This window comes from Colletotrichum gloeosporioides (assembly GCF_011800055.1).
Source record: "Colletotrichum gloeosporioides strain Lc1 chromosome Unknown consensus_103, whole genome shotgun sequence".
NCBI lineage: Eukaryota > Fungi > Ascomycota > Sordariomycetes > Glomerellales > Glomerellaceae > Colletotrichum > Colletotrichum gloeosporioides.
The window spans coordinates 209,682-232,498 of record NW_025544748.1 but is presented as its reverse complement, the minus strand read 5'-3'; the positions used below and the strand labels follow the sequence as shown (position 1 = coordinate 232,498).

At 37.9% G+C, this 22,817-nt stretch overlaps 2 protein-coding genes and 1 pseudogene across 3 annotated transcripts; 1 reads left to right on the top strand and 2 right to left on the bottom strand.

Moving 5' to 3' along the window:
• The first annotated feature begins 106 nt into the window (after positions 1-106).
• On the top strand, positions 107-1,815 carry GCG54_00003907 (annotated as a pseudogene). Its single transcript has 4 exons — positions 107-435; positions 489-758; positions 812-937; positions 991-1,815. Coding segments are annotated over exons 1-4 (1,550 nt in total).
• A 1,490-nt stretch (positions 1,816-3,305) lies between these two features.
• Positions 3,306-6,632, bottom strand: GCG54_00003906 (uncharacterized protein; the record flags this gene model as incomplete). Its single annotated transcript, XM_045403965.1, has 1 exon — positions 3,306-6,632. One exon carries the CDS (start codon positions 6,630-6,632, stop codon positions 3,306-3,308), a length of 3,327 nt encoding a protein of 1,108 aa, XP_045257165.1.
• Positions 6,633-8,173: 1,541 nt separating this feature from the next.
• Positions 8,174-9,075, bottom strand: GCG54_00003905 (uncharacterized protein; the record flags this gene model as incomplete). Its single annotated transcript, XM_045403964.1, has 3 exons — positions 8,174-8,571; positions 8,637-8,726; positions 8,817-9,075. The coding sequence occupies 3 exons, from the start codon at positions 9,073-9,075 to the stop codon at positions 8,174-8,176; spliced, it is 747 nt and encodes a 248-aa protein (XP_045257164.1).
• Positions 9,076-22,817: the final 13,742 nt, after the last annotated feature.

The following is a 22,817-nucleotide window of genomic DNA, read 5'->3' as shown; positions in this document are numbered from 1 at the left end:
ATATCTTTCAGTATAAGAGCTCGACGTACGCTTGCCGGGAGGAATATGGGTTCAGTCGATCGCAACCCGTAATTAGACTCCCTTCTTGAACCTTACTACACTTAACATGGCTTCCACCGAGCAGAAGACGTGGCGTGCTGCCCTGACCTTCGCTGGCGGAGCTGTCATTGCCCAGTACCTTTTCGCTTCTGGTCCGATTGCTGCACCAGCCCCCTCAAGTCTTGAGGCGTGCCTCAACAATGTGTGCTCCGGCCGAGACGACTGCGTTCGATTCGGTAACACGGCCGAGTGGGCTCAACCGTTCAATCTCGGCCAGAGCTCCGTCCCGGCCGCTATCATCAGGCCAAAGGATGCCCGGGAGATGGCGGGCGTCGTCAAGTGTGCTCTCAAGCACGACACCAAGGTCCAAGCTAGGGCTGGTGGACACGGGTTTGGGTAAGTACCATGGAAGCTACCCTTGCTTATTGACATTCACTAACTTTCGACAGAAACCATGGTGAGCCTACACCAAGCCTTTCGCCAAAGGTCCGAAATGTGCTGACTGTAATCTCCTAGGCCTTGGCGGTGAGGATGGTGCCATCTCTGTTGACATGCACCATTTCCAATACACTTCCGTCGACATGATGACTCCTTCTCGGAACGTTCGAGTTGGCGGTGGTACGAGGCTCAGCCAGATTGACGAGCACCTCCGTGCTCATCAGCGAGTCATCCCCCATGGCCTTTGCGGTGGCATTGGGATCGGTGGTCACGCCACCGTCGTAAGTCGCTGCATTTACCTTCTGTGGTGCGCTGGTATTCTAACGTTGTGAAGGGAGGCATCGGACCCATGTCTCGTATGTGGGGAACTACGCTGGACCACGTAGAAGAAGTTGAGGTTGTCACTGCCAATGGCACAGTCACAAGGGCTAGCAACTATCAGAACCCCGATCTTTTCTTTGTGAGATCTCCCTTGTCGAAAGTCCGATGGCATGATGCTGACTTTCCCTTCAGGCTCTGCGAGGCGCTGGCGCTGGCTTCGGCATCGTCACCGAGTTTGTGATGAAGTCGCATCCGGTCCCAGAAGAAGTTTTCTTCTACACCAACGACTTCAAGTTCAGCAATCTGGATGACAAGGTTGAAGCATTCCATAGCTGGCAGATGCTGGTTGCCGACCCAACCCTGGACAACCGCCTCGGCACCGACTTTACCTTGACTCCCTCAGGCGTCCGCATCTCGGCTACGTGGTATGGTTCATGGGAGGAGCTTCATCAGTCCAACATTATGGGCAGACTACCTGCTGGCGGTGCGGCGTCTCTCAGCCAGGAAACCTGGGACAGCTCTATGGCGAAGAACGCAGCCGAGGAGTCACGTCACTTCTCTGCCAACCCTGGCAAGTTCTTCTCAAAGGGCCTCGGCTTCACCTTGGATGACATTCTTTCTCGGCCTGCGATCGCCGAACTCTTTGAATCACTTGAGTCTCAATTGGTTGAAGACTCCTGGTCCATTCGGTTCCAGGCTGTGGGCGGTGCCATCTCAGAGGTTCCCACAGGCTCGACGGCTTTCGCTCACCGCAACAAGTTCATGTTCTACCAATCTTACGCTGCGGGGGAGTGTAAGACTACCAAGAACTTACTCGGAGACTTCCACCGAAAGATCCTAAACAACGTCCCCACAGAGACCACTGGAACTTACCCTGGATTTGTCGACACGTCACTGAGGGATGCGCAAGAGTCGTACTGGCAGGGCAATGTCCCGTCGTTGGAGCAGATCAAGACAGCTTGGGATCCAAAGGATATTTTCCACAACCCGCAGAGTATCCGTCCGATAACTGCTTAACCAAACTGTATCCGGATGGTCACTGTAGCCGGGCTATCAGATATAGTCTAGGTAGCCTCAAATCACCCAATACATGTCAAATGACGTCTCTTTCGGATTTATGCTCTATTGAAAGTGTCTCAAACTCTCCCCAAGCGAAAGATTGCCAGCTCCTATCCTGTTGTCCTCTCATGAGGGTTTTGCTGTCGAGTCATCACTTTCAGAGAGGAATCCAATTCCGTGCCAGGAATTGGCTTACAAATATATCGTAATAGTGTTTTTAGATCCGTAATGAATGTCCAAACTAGCCATGTTTCTAGGCAACTTGATCGCAAGACCGGCAGATATTCATACTTGCTGTCGTTGAATACCGGCCCCTCAATTTGAAATGATTCGAGATTCCCACGCTTTTTCCGCTTGCGGTCGTAGTCCGTAAAGGCTTTGTTTCCTGGGCAGATAAAGTACAACGTGGTTCCGTGATTCACCCAATCCATAATAGAATCCACAAAGTATCTGACCTGTTGATACTGTTGGCTGCGATTTGATGGTGAGTGCCCCCATTCCAGAAGCCGTAAGTAGTCGTCCAGCTCGATCTCAAGACCGATATGCTTGGGGAAACGGGGAGGTGCTCCAAAATGCCCCTCGTCGGATTCTGGTATCGCCAGGCAATCTGAGACAATGTCTCCTGTTCTACCCCAGCCCAGGCGGAGGATCATCAAATCTGAACAATCATAGTAAAAGAGCTCTTGTGATTTTCCGTCAAGTTTGGAGGTGATGATTCTCGGCGTGTTTTGTGGGCAGCGTCGAGGTCGCTCAACTGCAGCTCGTGACTCTTTGCAAGCTGTTAGAAGACCGCGTGTGAGCATATAGGTTGAGAGGTTGGCGTCGCTTTCGGTACTACAGAGCTCGACCGCCCGCTGCGCATACTGGCTTGCCGGTCCCGTAGAACTTGATACTTCTAAAGAGAAGTAATGCACACCGTGTTTCAAGGGACACAGAGCGCTGTCCCAGATCATATCCCGGAGCTCTCTGGGAAGCTTGGAGAACAGTGGGAACGTAGAAATATTCATGATGGTGTCGCGGAAGCTCAATGGAAGTCAAATGAGATTACCTGCGATCTAATTTGTGGCGTAGTGCTGTTGGTAAGACTGAAATAATTTGAACGAGGATTACGTGCCCTCGTCCCTGTTGTTGTCGTTCGCCGGGTCATGTGCAGGTGTGATAAAGATGTTTAGGAATCGTAAGTTCAAAGAATTAAGATGTTCTCGGAACGAGCAGCAAACATCGTACTTATGTAGGTAGCCATCGGAGACCTGGAGAGGTTAGGCAACAACCTCAACAAGGTGCGCAAATGTCGCCTGGCCAAAAAGACATTAGGGTTCGCAGGGGATACAAACACAATGGAAAACAAAAGTACTGATGATTTGAGTGGGCAGCGGGCGTCTCATGAGAATAATTCAATTAGGTATTGGGGAATATCAACTACACGCTCGTGACAGTCTTTTTCTTCGTTAATGCCTCTTCGCCTTTCCCGTCACATCGTCCTCCTCACTGCTACTCAAGGTCGCCTCACTACCGTTAACCCTAAAGCTAAAGTCCACCACACCGACCAGACTGCTGACCGCACGAACAAGTCCCTCCAGGTCGTCGCACACAAGCGAGCTGCACACCTGCAGCACCGCAAACTCTGTGTACCCATGCTGTTCCACATTCTTGACGTCGAGAATGCTTCCGCTGCCGGGCGGGCTTATCGTCTCCGCCAGCTCAGCCATACCTGCCAGTGTTGAATTGTCACTCGTGACACTGGGCTTGCGAGTCGTCGAACGGACTTCCTCGCCTGTGTGAGTGTGGACAGTGACCAATCTGTGCTCCAACTCACTTCCCCTTCTCTGGATGCCTGGTTGCGGCTCGGGCTCAGGAGCTCGGAGGTGGAGAAGCTTGCGAGTGAGTTCATTGGGTCGTGGGAGTTGCATGAACGGAGGCAGCGACTGGCCCGAGAGCAAAGAGTTGGAAAGTAGAGTGAGAGTGGAGAGGATTGTGTGCTGTGTTGGCTCAATACCGGCGAGGACTTGGTTCAAGGCACGGAGCCACTGACGATCGCTCGCTGATGAGGCGGTAGATGGTCTATCGCGAGGTTTCCAGGTAATGGTGTACGCGATCAGTGTCAGATAGCGCATGATGCTCGTAGATCGTCTGATGATGTCTTCATATGTAGCCCTAGGGAACTTGCCACCGATATCAGGCTCCCACTTCTGCCACTGCGCATGGCTGTCCAAGCTAGGGAGCAGCAGCAACAGCTTGCCTAAGATGCGACGTCTCTCCTTCTCCATCTTCTGAGCGGGCGTTCCAGGCATCTTGATGTCGCCGTGCGTATCGTTCATGGTCGCCTTAATGGTCTCGGTGATGACGCTGAAGTAGTTGGCGAGTAGGTAGAGCGAAGCGCTGAGATCCATGCGAAGCCATCGGCGATCCGTAATCGGAGACGGAAAGACGGTCCAGATGAATGCGATGGCACATCCAGCAGCGACGCAGGCAAGACGGTAAGGAGCGAGGAGGTAGGTTGGGTAGTACGGCTGTCCCGTGGCTGCAGCGGCGACTTCGCCAATCTTCTGAACCTGAAGCTCGTAGCCGATGATGAGGACTTGGGTGATGATCATGATGAGCCATACGGGCATGAACCTGGGATACTTCAGGACGAAGTATTGTTCGATGAATGTGAACAACCAGAGGAAGACAACGACACCAGCAGTTCTCTCAACGACAATGTACCAGATGATGTAAGAGAAGATCATGGCGACCAGTGTTCCACCAACACGGCACACGAAGCCAAAGATGGACTGGCCTGCCGTGATCGTCATTCCGATGGCAATCATAATCATCGCCCAGACGAGACGCTGCTCGTTGAAGAAGGTCTGGGTATCCTTGAGGAAAGCCAGAATGCCGACAGTCATTGTTGCCACTGCCACACGGAAGCCGAACATCGATTCTCCCGAACCGACGAATGCGGAGATCTTTCGAAGCCTGTTGCCGAAATGTTGCCATGCGCCATGTGCGGGGAGATGCTCGGGGTCTTTCTTCTTGTTGTATCCATCACCGGCGTAGACCACATTGGCGCCCATGTCCGCCATGTCCGGGTTCTGCTCTGGTGTTCCGTCTTGGGTGCTGCATGCTCCTCTCAGCCACTTCATGATGCGCCTTTGCGAGGGGATAATCAAGCGCTTCTTGCCCATGGTCCCGTCGGCCACCTTAGAGTCAGCGAACATGACCAAGTCCTGGACCGCCTCACCAAGCGCAAGCATGAGCTTCTCCATGTAAAGCATGACATAGAGCTGTGTCTGGTCGCGCTCCTTCATCCTCGTCTCCAATCGCTTGAGATGCAGTTCCTGTCGCTCCAGCTCGGTGGCCTCACGCCTCTCCTTCAACCAAGCCTTGAGCATCTCTCCCTTCTTGTCGTTAAAGTCCTGCACCTTGTCCGCGAGGACCTGAGCAAACCCAGACTCTCCCGGCTTGGGCAAGGCCTTCGCCCCAGCCTCCATTTCGACATCGGCGGTCTTTGACTTCTTGGGTTTTGGTGTAAGTTCGAGCACGATGCCCACGTGCTCCAATCCTTGGTCCATAGCCTCGGTGAGAATTTCGAATGGCTCGTAGAGTTGTAGCATGATATCGTTCCACACCTTTTGCTCCAAGGACTTTTCGATATCAGTGTCGCCGCCCTCGTCGCTCGTACCCCATCCATGCTTCTCAGCCGCGCGCCGGAAGATGTCGACAATCGTGCTAATTCCGTTCAGGGGGATCATGATGCTACGCAAGCGGTTGAAAATCTCGCTCATGTCCTTGGCGTCCAACTTTCCATACGCAATATCTCTCTTGGCGAAGACCATGTCTCCATGCATCTTTCCGAACAGAGCCGAGATAGCCAAGGCCGTAGCCTTCAACTCCCCCGCAGCCCTGGCCTCCTTCGTCATCTCGGGGCCCTTCGGCTTCTTCCTGAAAGCGCTGCTTGCTCTCGTCGGCTCGCGTTCCAACATGTCATCGCTGGACAGAACCTGCAGGTAGTTCAGTTGCAGTCTAATCGACTTCCTGACCAACCCGATCGCGCCCTTGAATTCAGCACTGACAACCTTTCGGCTGGATACTGGGAAGATGAAGAGAGCGACTCCGGTAGCGATACCCATGGCAGAGAGCATAGCCACCAGAAGTCGTCTCACGAATGACTCTGCAGACGCGTTGGTCACCATGAGCGGCCCGAAGGTGCACGCGACGTTCATGAAGATGGAATAAATCATGACGGGGAGATTCATAGCCGGGTACTTTGCGCGCAGCGTATTAGAGATCCAGATGTTAAAAAACAGCCAGATGCCACAAACAGCCGATTGGCTGGAGTTGTAGATGGGCAACCCGGTGGCCAACTCCTCGGCTGTCGCGGTGTTGTGTCGCGCTCGTACACCAGTCCACAGGGCCAGCATGGAGATTGCAGCACCAATGCAGATTCCCGACACATTGAGGACCAAGTTCTGTAGGTACTTGCCTCTCGGGAGAATAGCGAGAGCGAGGACTGAGATAATGGGCACGAGGTAGCCCAGGGTGGTGAAGTATTGCGCAACTGGTGTCGATTGGTAGATGCTGATACCAATGATCGGTGGTAATGAGCCCTTGAACATCATCATGACTGTCGGTACATCGAGACCGAGTCTGGTCATCAGACTCGGCTTCGGAGGCGGCTTCCTTGCTGCACTGGCGCTCGTCGCGTTAGTCGGCGCCCGCGCCGGAGCCGCAGGTCGAGGCTTCGGCGAGGGGCTTTCCCGGTCGGCATCGGGCTGCTGTTCATCGGTACTCATATTTTCGGGAGCATCGGTCGCCACAGATTGGGATGAACTCGAGTTCACCTCTTCTCCGACGGATCGGAGAGTCGAGCGTCGTCGCATGCCGGGCATCTTGATGAGATGAGGTTGAGTTTTTCAGGCCCGAGGCCCGGTGTTGTTTTGTCTTACCTGATGATGTAATTAGCGGAGATCGCCGCCCATCTGCTGGCAAGACATTGCCGACAGAGTTTGCGCTAGCGCGACGTTTTGTGGACTTTGTACTCGTTTTCGTTAAGACCGGATGGAGATTATTAGGAACTAAAATAGCTGGCGAGTCAATCAACCACCGACTTCGCCGATTCATGCCTTGAGGGCACGGGCCTTCATCTCATCTCCTTCAAGGGATGAAGCAGATGAGATGGTCGCCGGAATGGTCGCACAGGGAGCCGTTCGGAAGATTAGGCAACTTGAGTTGGGGATATCGACGTTGGAATCAACCTCAGATGAACTTCAAATGTCTGAAAGATTCGCATCAAAGTTGATTTTCATGGACAAGCCTCTTCATCAAAGTGAGCAGACAATGGGACGCGCCAAAGCCTGACATAGCATGGTGCCAGCGTGCTGTCGAATCGGGGAATGACTGCAACAGGCCAACAGCAACTTCATTCATCAGCAACCATGGCTACGTTGATTCCCTTTGAGCTTTAGTCGACACATTTAACATGAGCAGGAAACAAAATGATTCGATGTTGCCGTCAATATGGAGGTGATGTAGTATCGGCCCATGGAGGATTCTAGCTCAGTCCAACGTGCTGTCTGCATGCAAGATCCCTGTAGATCAGCCCTAAACCGGGCGCCTATTCCCCGCCACGTCAGTGGGCTGAACCGTCTCCCTTTGCTTGGCAAACCAATGCCGCGTGGCCGTGGAAGCCGTGGAGTTGTGTCCTCGCAGAATATGATGTTTCTTTCGGCGGTTTTCTGTCGAGAACTCGTAATACTCAGATCCTCAGCATGTAGGCCCCAGCTGCCCTTCAAACGAAAGAATGCTGGTTTTGTCGCTTTATGTTCCACATGTGATCAAACCCTTCCCGATCCACACATCCGCGCAACTGCCTCTGAATTAGGGGCAGGGGTCAATTTTCAACCCCGCAGATTCCGGATGAAACAGTCCGTTGTCTTCCTCCAGTCTTCTTCTACTGTCTTCTCTCACGTTCGATTCCAGGCGAAATCATATTCGGTCATGAGATTCCATTTCGGAGTAAGTCTCCAATTTTTGACTACAATCATAGATCGAAATATTTATGGGAGCCTAGGAAGTATCTTTCACAAGAGGATGCGTGCGCCACGACTATTATCAGATCTCTAGCTTGTGAGCTATTTACTTAGGTATAGATGTCTATACAGCCATCTGGAGGTACCAATTAAGCAGCCCCTTTGTGTAAACACGCCTTGTCAAGTTTACCTAGAACTAGCGCAACACGACCTCCCTCATCTGGACAGCCACTTCAGACAGTCAATGAGCGAGCCTCCAACTCAAGTGAGTGAATTCCCGCATGCACACCGCTCACCGACATCCCTCAGAAGTCTCGGTAACGAGTTTCGTACTTTAAATTAACCACGTCCTCGGGGCTAATAGCATTAACCCTCTTGCTTCTGATGTCTGTTCTGTCCAACAGTTGCTCGTAGAGTGGGGCAAACTCCCTCGAAGTCTGGAGATGCGCCAGGCCGAGGAACTGTTTTTTGTCTTCCAAGTTGACGTGGTGCTGAACTCGATAGGATAGGTAGATCTCGTTGAATCGTATGTTGGTGTCTAGATTGTCGCGCGCAGCCACAGTGGCCATGCTGAACAGAGCTCCTTGAGTCACAGCAGGAGCCGCTCGCCGACCCATATCACCCGAGGCGCCAGAACACATTGTCCAAGAGCTGTTTGAGACGCCCTTCTCTAGTAAATAGGGCACAGTTGCACGATATGCATCTAGAATATGATTGTTTAGATCCGAACATTCACGACGAGCTCAGCATATGTTAGTAGGCACTCACATAGATAAGTCTCAAAATTGATCTTCATAATCTCATGAAGAGCAGAAGTGTCAAGATCAATTAGGCTAGTCTCCCAATAAAGACCACCGGCTGGTTGAAGTTGAAATCAGTCAAGTGACCTCGAAGCACATGCAAGAAGCCCCCCCAATCAACAACGGTAAGGGATGAAGCAGTACTCACGAGACGCAAAAACATGCTGAAACGGCGGCAGCTTGCCAGTGCGAACTTGCTCAACGACATCTCGAACAGAGTCCTCAGATGTGATGTCCGCTTCGGCGATCGTGATTCTTTCGCGAGTTCCCACGTAGTCGAAGATCTTTTCGGCGCTTGTCTGATTACGGACAACAGCAATGACACTGCGCTTGGCTTGAAGGGCACCGATAACGGCAGAGACTCCGATGTTTCCGGATGCGCCGAAGATAAGAACTGTTTCTGCCATCGCAATAGTCAACAAATGGGTCGTGGGCGTTTCAGAACAAATCCCAAAAATGGTCGGGACGGACTGTCCGAACAGGATGGGCAAGATGAAGGAATCATTTTATACTAAAATACTCACCGACTTTCACTTTGATTAAACGTGTTTGTTTGCCGAGAAAGATTGCATTTAGCATGGATTCGCCGTCATTCTTAGATGCGAGGTGACATCAAGCATGGCTCTCGGCTAGACGAAATGGTTATGCTGTCCGAAACGAGAACGGCTTCTGGATCGAATATCTGTGCCGAGTTACACAATGCGGATTGAGAACCAATCAAACATCTCCCGCAGTTGGAGAACTGCATTCAATCGGGCCATCAAAGACGACTAGTGAGTCTCACTGCAGATTTAGAGGGGTATTCCCAGGCTGGGCACCCCGCCTTTAAAGCTGTGTAGTTGATATTACCGGTTCATTTCCTGACAACGATGTACGGTGGGTAGTAATGACGGCGCATTGCTTTCCTGTTCGGTATTATTCTTCATTGAGATGCAAGTTTGTCCACGGCAAGCGCAGGAACAACGCAGCAGCGAACGCGCACCGTGTAAGATCTCGAGTCGCTCATTCGTCGGGCCAGGCTTCCGTGGATTTCCACATCCAATCTGCGCAATTTACGACCTAATCAAAATTTTATTGCTCACACAGGCCATATATTTTCAGTGTTAGACAAATAATTGTCGAGCTTACAACTTTTGTAATGCATAGGTACGATTTGCTTTCCGAAGTAAGTCTAAGTACGTAGATGAGCAGGAGTAATGTACTCGACAAAAGTATTGACGAAACGCCGCCAATGATAGAAACAACTTGGAGGAGCCGACGTCAATAAATTGAAGAGAGTTCCTCAAATAGTTGAGAATCAAAGGAAGTTCATGACTAACGAATCACAGGCTGAACGGTTGAAAATTCTCCAAGTCGAAACATCAAATTCACTGGCTGGGCTCATCGTGGCACGGAACCATTGTGGTTTCAATTTCATTCTTCAAAATCACTTGAAGCACGATGAGAGATGAATTTCGCGATATATACCACAAGCATAATTTGCCAAGTGATGATGATATGTTCATGGTCATCGAAGACCAGCATGTAGTCTTGTTTAGTATACATCCACCCGTGCAAGAGATCTATTTAACGAAGAACTACATTGCCTTTAATAGTATCAGCCGATACTGTCAAATGAATTCTGTGGATTGTCATTCACATTGTGATTCTGCTCTGGGTCACAGTGAACGGCCTGAAGTTAACTATTTGCCACCGCAACAACCCCGATGTATCACGAGCGGAGGCTGAAGTGTAACAGCGGTGAACTACTCAGACCGACTTAAAAATCAATCCTGCAATCTGATATCCACAATTTTGTTTGAAAATCAGTCTTACGGCCGTTGCCAATAACGAGCGGAGGTGTTTCCCATATTGGGCCAAGCTTGGAACGAGGGAGAGAGGGCCAGCCACCTTTGGCTCGTAAAAGGACCAGTGAAAAGGCTTCAGATCCTACGTCAAGCACGTAGGATACTCGTCAAAAGGTTACATAGAGGCTGCATATAAGGCTGATCAACATCAAAGGGGTTGCGTACTCGGCACGAGGCATGCGGGCTAAGTGGAGGCGGGGGAATTGGCTCAGCTGCCAACCCAAACGTAAGGGCTGTGCTGAAAGCCTAATGGCTACCCCTTGTGGCCACGCTTGGCTAGATTTCTATGTCACGGATGCTTGTTCAAGGAACCAGGGGTGCGCATATGGCTCCATGCCGCTCTGGACAATTTCTACTAGCTGAAGTCTTCCGGGAGCAAGGGCGCTTGGATCTGCTGTCTGCTTTTCCAAGAGACTACACCCCTAGGTGCTGGACTTGATAAACCCTGAAAGGTCGAAGCCCCTTGGGAGTCTATTCCTGGCTCCGATACTTCTTTCTCACAGCCAAACATGTCGGCACATGAGTTGCGTACGACTACTACGGAAGCCTTGGAAATCCATGATATGGATGTCATCACTGGATGGCCCGAGACATGTGCCTTTTCATTCTATTTCTCGTTCAACGAACCACTAGTCTGAAGGCGCATTCTGACAGACCTTTAAAAATCTTTCGCAACAGCAAGGATGCAGAGGGGAGCCGGGAGACACATTTGCCGCGTGTCAAGCTTGCGGGGCGCCTAACAGGTGGTACCCAGCCATCGGTTACTTTGATGTTAGGCCATGTGGACCCATTCGCGCGTAGCACATTCATTCCCATGAAGACAGGACGAATTCCCTGGAAATAGTCAAATAACCGCCTCTGACGTACGGGCGGCGATTATGCTTCCAACTGACTTGCAATGACACAGTCCTCACATCGAGCGCGATATACCCAGACCCAAGATGAACAGTTGACGGCGTACTTGTATCTGTTGACACAAGGGTAGCGGTCCATGGTACACGTGTTTTGGGGGCTGGTGAGGTGATGATTAAGCGAAACCTGAATGATTGAGCTTCAAAGAATTACCGAGGTCATACCTCTAATAGTGGATGAGAACACTGGAAGTTGCCGTCCCTTATGACTCCTTTGTGTTCTTATTACATCTCTTCCTTGGCTATGTCTTTACAAGGTCAGATCGGGTGTCGAAGTGCTCAAGGGTCAAATACACCTTGGGCATCTTTTCGTTGCTTTTCCATCAACTCTACCATATGTTGCTGTCTGATGTACACCACGCGCTGCCTTGTAGAGCCCAGCCGGCCCCGCTTGCGCCCACGTCAATTTCATGGGCTTGAAGCTTGGCCGGAGCTACCTCCGAATCCGTAGCTCTCGCCTGATCAATAGAAGTGAATTTCATGTTTCGAAATATCGTACTTGAGAGGACGAATTTCTTCCCCTTTCCTCAATAGTGGAGGCGGAAACATCATAGACAGCCCCTGCCTGACATTACGAGGGTCTGCCATGCCCCTAGTCACTGTCCGACACCGCCATATCACCCTCCCCATGCTTCCTATCCCGATACATATTTTGCTTCCACCTATCAACAATATTGAGACTTCTGCCAAACGATTCATTTTGCTGTAACTGGCCTCTGACGCATGCAATCCACTCGGAAGGTGGTCCAATACACCGCATGTCTCGTACACCTGCAAGCTTAGGTCGGCGACCTCGGGATCTACAGCACGTAACGATGATCCATCTTCTCGTTGGCAGGTACTCAGCCTCCACGTGGTTGAGCACGAGATATGGTCTGCATGCAACCTGACGTTGGCACTTCCCATGTAACTAAGTCCTAGAAAGAAGAAAATGAACGGCTCTAGCGCTGCACTATGGATATCTGGGTACATCACGTACGCATGCTTATTTATCATTTCCGTACGCGTAAATGTGTACCACAGTGTGATGTTTGAGTCATCTGCGACGTCTTGGAGCTTTTACGCGCTGGCTTGCATGAGACTCATACGAGTGCTCGAGCACCAGAGCCCAAGGGCAAAACCAGTTGCCGAGTGCAGGAGGCCGCTACGGTTAAGGGTATGCCATCTGACGAGGACGGCTGATGTGGGTGGCAACATCATGAAGATTCCTTGTTACAAGATATGGGAGTATCGTCACTCAACCAGCTGCGCTGTGTCTCGTGGCGTTGTTGCCCAAACCCGGCATTCAGGTACATAGGGCTCACGCCAAATAGCTGTTTGGCTGACTTGAAACCGAATTTCCCCTTTCTGGCAAAATCAGGCCATTTCCATCGGCGCTGCCTGGATTTGATAGCTGTCCGAGAGCCCACAAGCTCTTGCGCGAGGCTGGGCAGCAGGTTCCAAGTTCCCAAGTCAGAGAGATCGACATTGAATCCCTTGACCGAGCGGTTGAGGAAGCCTTCCAGCCTAACGTCTGGGAGGCGGTGGAGGCGTTTAGTACGCAGATCAAGGATGGCGATGTGGTGCAGCTCAGCCCGTTGAAGCTCGGTTCTGACAGGTGATAGAACTGGGGTAGCCTGCCTTCGACGACCTTGCGAGTCTCCTGTCATTATCTTATTAGGTCTTCTAAGTCGTAATCCACTTATACCTGGGGAATACACGACCTTATCCGCCTGGCCCTGGCTATGCTGCCCAATGGCAATCCAAGTCGGTGGTCCATCGCAGCTCGGCCTCCCCGCTTACGTCCGACTACCTTGTTTCCGAGTCCGATCGAGTCGGACAAAGTGGATTTGCGGCGACGGATAGACAACTAGTATTAGTCCTAAGCGAGTACAGTCCGTTGCGTTAATAGCGTCTACCCCCCCTTTTTACTGAAATTATATATATATAATCCCTATATATATATAAAAATTTACCTAATACTATATAGATACTTATAATATAGTAATTAACCTATTTTAATAACTTTAATTAATTTATTCTTATTAAATCTTATTATCTAAGGGTATTATAATACTTCTTAAATACTACTATATAGTTTAATAAGTAGATAATAACTTATCTAGGTATTATTTATTACTTATTACTAATAATATATAGAAATAATAATATATATAATAACTAATATAAGATATTACTAGAGATCCTCTTTAATATTTTACTTTACTATTAATTAGGATTATTATATTTATTAAGAGGGCTTACTAAGTTACTACTATTAAGAAAGCTACTAAAAAAGCTACTATTAAGGTTATTATTATTAAAGCTAAACTTAAAATTAATAATTTAGTAGCTCTTAAGTCTATATTATAAAGAAGGTATATATTTATAATACCTCTATTATTATAAAAAGTTCTAAAAGTATTTTCTTACTAAAAAGTAATAATAATATAGAGGAAGTAAAAAAAAGATCTACTATATATAATTTAGTTCTAAAGTACCCTACCTTTATTAATATTATTATTTTAATTAAACTTAACCTTAGTTAACCTAACCCCTTATTAAACTACTTAATTTATAGATAATATATCTATAGCTCCTTACTATAATACTAATAATATATTTATATTATTCTATAATATATTTAAAGAGGAGGATAATATAGGTAATAAGGAACTAACTCTACTATAAATCTAAGTTATTTATAGTTTAATACTTAAAAGTAATAGTTTACTTATTCTTAATCTAACTATTAAAAATATTNTTATATGTAATAAATTTAGTATTACTAATATATTAAATATAAATAGTAAAGACTAAGAGGTAGATAGTAGTATCTAATTTAAAGTAAAAATAGCTTATTTATATATTCTAAAAAAGGCTAGTATTACTATTATTATTACTTAGAGGAAGCTTATTAGTATATCTAAACTAATACTAATTTTTACTTAGGTCTATCTATTTACTAGAGGGATTACTTAGCTAAGTATTCTATAAATTAATATTATTCCCTCTCTTAAATAAACTAAAAAGAGAAGTAAAACTTACCTCACTATTAAGTAATAATATAGTACTATATTAATCTCTAGTAGTATAGTAACTAGTATATAAATACCTTAAAAAGGTAGCTAAGTAAGCATTTTAGTTAGTATATAAGAGGTAATTAATTATAAGTTTAATAATCTTATAAATATTAAGTATTAGAAAGAAGGTATATATAAATAATTTCTCTATATATATATTTACTTAGAGTACTAGAAATATAAGAATAGTTTAAGTAATAAGAAGTTTAATTAGTGTTATATACTAAGCTAGAAGTACTATAAGATTAAATCTCACTATATAGAGAAGTAGGTAAATATAAAGGTATTTAGGGGCTATAAGCTATAGTTAGGTTAAACTAATAGAAGAAGTACTTAAAAGGTAGGTATAGTATTATTACGCTACTTTTATTTACTTCTTCTAAGATCTTCTTTTCTAATTCTTTAATAAGTACTTACTAAATCCTTATTATAGAGGGTTCTATACCTTATCTCTATAAAGTTCTCTATCCTTTTAATTTAATTTAGTTAAATTATTTTTAAGTTCTTTTAGTTTAAGTAACTAAACCTTTATAATTATCCCCTTTTTAATTATAGTAATCTCTATTATAGAATAGAACTAGTAATAAATAAGAACCTCTATTATTTATAGTAAACTTTTTATAGTTATTATTATTATTATAAGTTATCTCTATTATCTATATAGTAATTATTTACTATATATTTATTAAGGTTTCTTTATCCCTTAGTACTATTATTATCTCTATAAGTCCTATAATCCTATCCCTAAAGTTATATTATTTACTAAATAGGATTTTATTAGGGATCTCTCTTATTCCTTAAAAAAAGAAATTATTTTTAATAGGTTTTATATTCTTTATTTATAAATATTTTATTCTTTACTTAATAAACCCTCTCTAAATAATAGCTTTATAATAACTTTATTTTTTTATCCTATTTATCCCTTTTTTAAAATAAGTATATTATAAGGTTATTTAGAATATTAAATAGTAACTACTATTATTAATTTACTATATTTACTTTTTTATTTTTAGTAGTATTTATTATAATAAATAACTATTATGTTTACTATCTAAAGTTATAGCTACTTCCTTAACTATTTAATAATACTTTATATCTATTTATAAAATAATACTTTTTTTCCTACTTAAGGTTAGTTTTTTTTTCTTCCTTTTTATTATATTATATTATAATAACTTTTATATTTTATAAGGCTTTATTAAGCTTTTATAGAGCTTTCCCCTTCTAATATTACTTTTATATCTAATTATTATAAGTACTAAGACCTTAATTACTTATATTTTAGTATTATATAAACCTAATAACTTAATAAAGAATAATAATACCTATTAGTATAACTAATTAAATAGTAATAAGTTTTATATCTCTTATACTCTATAGCTTTATTAAACTACTAAAGTAATATATATTTATACTAATATAAGTAATACTACCTACTAGATATATTATTTATATAGTATTAAATATTATAAAGTAAGTATTTAGTAACTTTTTACTAAAGTATTAAACTAATTATTAGTATAACTAGATCTTTAACTACTTAGTTAATAATATTTAAATCTTTTAGAACTAAGTAAAGTACTATACTACTTAAATTAAAGCTAATAAGTATTATTAATATAAGATCTACTATATATATACTATAATTATAAATAGTTAGGTATTTCTCTTATTACTTTATAAGTAATTAGTAAACCTTATTAAGTTTTAGTTTAATTCTAAGTAGTATAATAACTAACTACTATAGATAAATACTAAAGAGACTACTACTAACTATATCTAAATATATCTTAAGATCTAGCTTAAAGTATATAATCCTTTAGATTAAATTTTTCTTTAATAGCTAATAGTTTCTTTATAGAATACTTATTAAAAAAAGGATAAAAACCTTATTAAGTAGACTTATTTTTAACTTAAAAATACCTTACTTTAATACTTCTAAAATAAAAACTATATCTTTAACTAAGCTTAATTCTTTAATAAGTTTAATAATATCCTAGAGAAATATCTCTTAAATAATAACCTTTATATATTTAGTCTACTTATTTAAGATCCCTCTAAGGTTTAAATTTCTTAGATACTTTATAATTCTTATAAGTATACCTTAGTTATAATCCTTAAATATATTAGTTTTAGCTTTATTTCTTAACTTAATACTTATAAAGATATTAATACCTCCTCTATAAATATTTATAAAAATCTTATTAGTTCTAAAGAAGAGGATAAGTTATTAGAAGGTAAGAGTAGTAATAATAAGAATAATATAAATATTAGTCCTAATAATAATAATATTAGTAAGGATTTAAGTAATTTAGAGGATAATTCTTAGTAGTTTTTAATAGATCTTTAGTAAGTATATAGTAGCTTTTCTTTAGAGTTCTTAGTTAGATATTTTTAGGTTTATATATTACTTTTAAAAGTAGTTTTCTTTAAAATCTTTTTATAATTAATTACCTTTTCTTTATTTCTCTATACTACTTATTATCTTATTTATAATATAACTTATATTATTACTTTTTAAATCTTATAAGGATTTATAAAGTATTTACTAAGTATTTTTTAAGTTTTTAGGTATTATATTTTATTAACTAGCCTTTCTATTTAACTAAATATAGGAGGCCTATTAATATATCCCTTTATAATATAATATCCTTAACTTCCTATTCTTTAAAGTTCTCTTCTAAGTTTAGAAGCTATCCTTTAATAAGCTTTTAGCTATATTATAGCTTTAGTAAAATAACTAAGAAGATATTATATACTTTATTATATTTTTTTAAGAGCTATACTTTATAAATATTAAGGCTTATAACCTCTATAATTAATATAGGAATAAATTATAAAGTAAGTTTTTATTAACTTTTTATAAAATAGAAGTTTTTTATTAAGAACTCTATAATATCTCTAACCTTATATAATTATACTTTCCTTTTAGTATTTATATTTTTAGCTTATACTTCTATTATATATTACTAATTCTTAGCTATTTTTTAGTAAACTATAAAGGTATTTAGAGGCTATAAGCTATAGTTAAGTTAAACTAATAGAAGAAGTACTTAAAAAGTAGGTATAGTATTATTACGCTACTTTTACTTACTTCTTCTAAGATCTTCTTTTCTAACTCTTTAATAAGTATTTACTAAGTCCTCGCTATAGAGGGTTCTATACTCTATCTCTATAAAGTTCTCTATCCTTTTAACTTAGTTTAGCTAAACTATCTTTAAACCTTTTTAGTCTAAGTAACTAAACCTTTATAATTATCCCCCTTCTAATTATAATAATCCCTATTATAGAATAGGATTAATAGTAAATAAGAACCTCTATTATCTATAGTAAGTTTTTTATAGTTACTATTATTATTTAAGTTATCTTTATTATTTATATAGTAGTTATTTACTATATATTTACTAAAACTTCTTTATCCTTTAGTACTATTATTATCTCTATAGATCTTATAATCTTATTTCTAAGGTTATATTATCTACTAAATAGGATTTTATTAGAGGTCTCTCTTATTCTTTAAAAAAAGAAATTATTTTTAATAGGTTTTATATTCTTTATTTATAGATATTTTATTCTTTATTTAATAAATCCTCTCTAAATAATAGCTTTATAATAACTTTATTTTTTTATCCTATTTATCCCTCTTCTAAAATAGGTATATTATAAAACTATTTAGAATATTAGATAGTAATTACTATTATTAATTTACTATACTTATTTTCTTATTTTTAGTAATACTTATTATAATAAATAACTACTATTCTTACTATTTAAAATTATAGCTACTTCTCTAACTATTTAATAATACCTTATATCTATCTATAAAGTAATACCTTTTTTCCTATTTAAGGTTAGTTTTTTTTCTTCTTCCTTATTATATTATATTATAATAACTTTTATATTTTATAAGGCTTTATTAAGCTTTTATAAAGCCTTCCCCTTCTAATACTACTTTTATATCTAATTATTATAAGTATTAAAACCTTAATTACCTATATTTTAGTATTATATAAACCTAATAACTTAGTAAAGAATAATAATACTTATTAGTATAACTAATTAAGTAGTAATAAGCTTTATATTTCTTATACTTTATAGCTCTACTAAACTACTAAAGTAGTATATACTTATACTAATATAAGTAATACTACTTACTAGATATATTATTTATANCGCATAATATTAAGTATCACAAGGTAAGTATTCAGTAACCTTTCACTAAAATATTAAACTAACTATTAGTATAACTAAATCCCTAACTACTTTATTAATAGTACTTAAATCTTCTAAAACTAAGTAAAGCGTTATATTACTTAGATTAAAGTTAATAAGTATTATTAGTATAAGATCTATTATATATATATATTATAATTATAAATAGTTAAATACTTCTCTTATTACTCTATAAGTAGTTAATAAACCCTATTAAGTTTTAGCTTAACTCTAAGTAGTATAATAACTAACTACTATAGATAAATATTAAGGAAACTACTATTAACTATACTTAAGTATATCTTAAGATCTAGTTTAAAGTATATAATCCCTTAAATTAAGTTTTTCTTTAATAGTTAATAATTTCTTTATAAAATACTTATTAAAAAAAGGATAAAAACCTTATTAAGTAGACTTATCTTTAGTTTAAGAATACCTTACTTTAATACCTCTAAAATAAAAGTTATATCTTTAACTAAACTTAGTTCCTTAATAAGTTTAATAATATCTTAGAGAAATATCTCTTAAGTAATAACTTTTATATATTTAGTCTACTTATTTAGGATCCCTCTAAGGTTTAAGTTTCTTAAATATTTTATAATTTTTATAAGTATACTCTAATTATAATCCTTAAATATATTAGTTCTAGCTCTACTCCCTAACTTAATACTTATAAAGATATTAGTACTTCCTCTATAAATATTTATAAAAATCTTATTAGCTCTAAGGAGGAGGATAAGTTATTAGAAAATAAGAATAATAATAATAAGAATAATATAGATATTAGTCCTAATAGTAATAGTACTAATAAGGATTTAAATAACTTAGAGGATAATTTTTAGTAGTTTTTAATAGATCTTTAGTAAATATATAGTAGCCTTTCTTTAGAGTTTTTAATTAGATACCTTTAAGTTTATATATTATTTTTAAGAGTAGTTTTTTTTAAAGTCTTTTTATAATTAATTAACTTTTCTTTATTTCTCTATATTACTTATTATCCTATTTATAGTATAATTTATATTATTACTTCTTAAATCTTATAAGGATTTATAAAGTATTTACTAAGTATTCTTTAAGCTTTTAGGTATTATATTCTACTAACTAGCCTTTCTACTTAATTAAATATAAAGGGCCTACTAATATATCTTTTTATAATATAATATCCTTAACTTTTTATTCTTTAAAGTCCTCTTTTAAGTCTAAAAGTTATCCTTTAGTAAGTTTTTAGCTATATTATAGTTCTAATAAAGTAACTAAGAAGATATTATATATTTTATTATATTTTTCTAAGAGCTATACTCTATAGGTATTAAGGTTTATAACCTCTATAATTAGTATAGGAATAAATTATAAAGTAAGTTTTTATTAACTTTTTATAAAGTAGAAGTTTTTTATTAAGAGCTTTATAATATCTCTAACTTTATATAATTATACTTTCTTTTTAGTATTTATATTTTTAGCTTATACTTCTATTATATATTACTAATTCTTAGCTATTTTTTAGTAAACCTCTATTAATTTCTTAAGCTTTTTATTAACTTTTTAGGTTTTAATTTTAATACTTAGTAGGTAGTAATTAATTATTTAAAGGTAGTAACTTATAAGGACTTTAAATAGTAATATACTAATAATAGTATATCTACTATTATTATATAAGAATTTAGCTTTAACTAGCTATATTACTTATTAGTTATATAAGCCTTTACTAAACTTTAAGAGGTATATAGTTAAGGTTTAATATATTCTCTTAGTTTAGCTATCTATCTATAGATACTATATAGTAGAGATATACCTTTCTATATTTTAAACTTTAGTTTAGTTTTATTAGAACTAATTAGTAATTAACTTATCTTAATTATTAATAATAGTTTTAAGCGTACTATATTAATATTTAATCTCTTAATATAAAATCCTCACTAAACCTATAATATTTAATTACTTAGTTATTACTAGAAATTATATTACTTTAGTTATTTAATATATAACTACTAGGATTATATTATATATAATCCTATTATCTTAGTAACTCTCTAATAAGCTAGTTAAGAAGTCTAAAGAAATCTATTAAAATAGGTATATTAGTAATTCTAATATTTATAGTAGTTTATATAGCTTATACTATAGTATATATACTCCTTAGTAATATAAGTACTTAGTAATATATTACTATATATCCTCTATTAAGTATAGTTAATAGAAGTTTTATAAAATTAGTTCTATTATTTTATTTACCCCTATATACCTTAATTTAGGCGTATTATAGTAGTTTTTTAGGATTTTATAATAGAAAGATCCCTCTTCTAAGATAATAAGTCTTCTTCTAAATTAAAAGATATTATTCTTATTAAATTAGTACCTTTAGTATTCCTTAGTATTTTAGTAAACCTTAGCTATAAGTTCTCTATAGAAGTAGTCTTTAGTTTATAGTCCTCTAACTATCTATTTAAGATTTACACTTAGTTATAATATATATACTATTTTATCCTAAATAAGCTCCCTTATTATAATATATAGGATATACTACTCTAGTATAATAATCCTAGTTCCCCCTAAATCCTCTAATATATTACTATTTTTTTATAAAATAGTTAATATAATATCTATATATAATTTTAAATAAGTAATAATACTAATATATATATTTTAATATAGTAACTTATTAATACCTTTTATAAAGTAGTACTAACTTAAGGGTAAGGATCTTTTAACCTTAAAACTAGCCCTCTAGTAAAGTTCTTATATAGTTTACTAAATAGCTTAGATATAAGTTCTTATAGTAGCTATAGTTCCTTTAAACTTAGTAATATATTAATAAGTTATTACTAATAGCTAGCTAATAAGTCTTAGCTTCTTCTTAAAGGTAGGAAGTATATTATCTACCTTAAAATCTTCTATTATATAGTTAGAGCATTATAATAGTTTATCTACTAGATTAATAACTCTTAATCTATATTAGATTTTAAAATTAAACACTAATAAGTAATAAACCTATTATATAAACCTTCTATAAATATTATATATAGGTATAATAAGTACCTCCTTTAGTATTATATAGTCTATAAGTATTAAGAATTTCTTAAGAAGCCCTTAGAAGTACTATACCTAGTAATCTAAGCTTTCTATAATAATAAGGAGCTTTTATTACCCTATAGCTTAATATCTTTCTATATCTAAAAACTTTTTTAACTAGAAGGCTATTAAGTACTAAATAATACTATATTTCTATAAAAGTATACTAAATACTACCTAAGTAGATATATTAGTCTTAACCCTAGTTTCTAGTACTAAGTTATAATATCTTAATATTAAAGCTTTAGTAAATACTTTCTAAAATATCTTAAATATAGTCTATATCTCCTCTATCTAAATAAAAGCTCCTAACTTTATATTATTTTAACTTCCTTTTAGTATACTATTTATAAGAACTATAATATAAGAGTATTTAGTAATAAATTTATAATAAAAGTTATAAAAACTAAGAAAAACTTAAATATCTCTAAAGAACTTTAGTACTAGCTATTTAATAACTATTTAGACTCTATTTAGGTCTATTTTAATACTATCTTAAATAATATAAAACTTAAAGAAATCTACTTCTATTTAGTAAAAGTTATACTTCTTTAGTTTTATAAATAGCTTAGTAGCTTTTAAGTAATATAGGATTATATAGAGGTCTTTAGTATATTACTCCTTAGTATTTAAATAGATTAAAATATTATNATCTGTATATAATATAGTAAGTATTTAGAAAATTAATAAATATTTAGTAAATATATACTTAGAAAGTTACTAAAGTATTTATAAGCCTAAATAGTATTACTATATACTTAAAATACCTATATTAGGTCTTAAATATAGTTTTCTATTTATCTACTTTATTAATTATAATTCTATAATATACTTTATTTAAATTAATCTTAGAAATAAACTTTATATTAATAAGTTTATCTAAGAACTTACTAATTAGTAGTAGAAAGTATTAATTCTTTATTATAATTTTATTTAGTCTTCTATAATCTATATATAACTATAAATTACTATCCTTTTTAAGTATAAATAAGACTAATACTTTAATAAAGTTAGTTAAGTAGTAAATATATCTAGCTACCTCTATTTC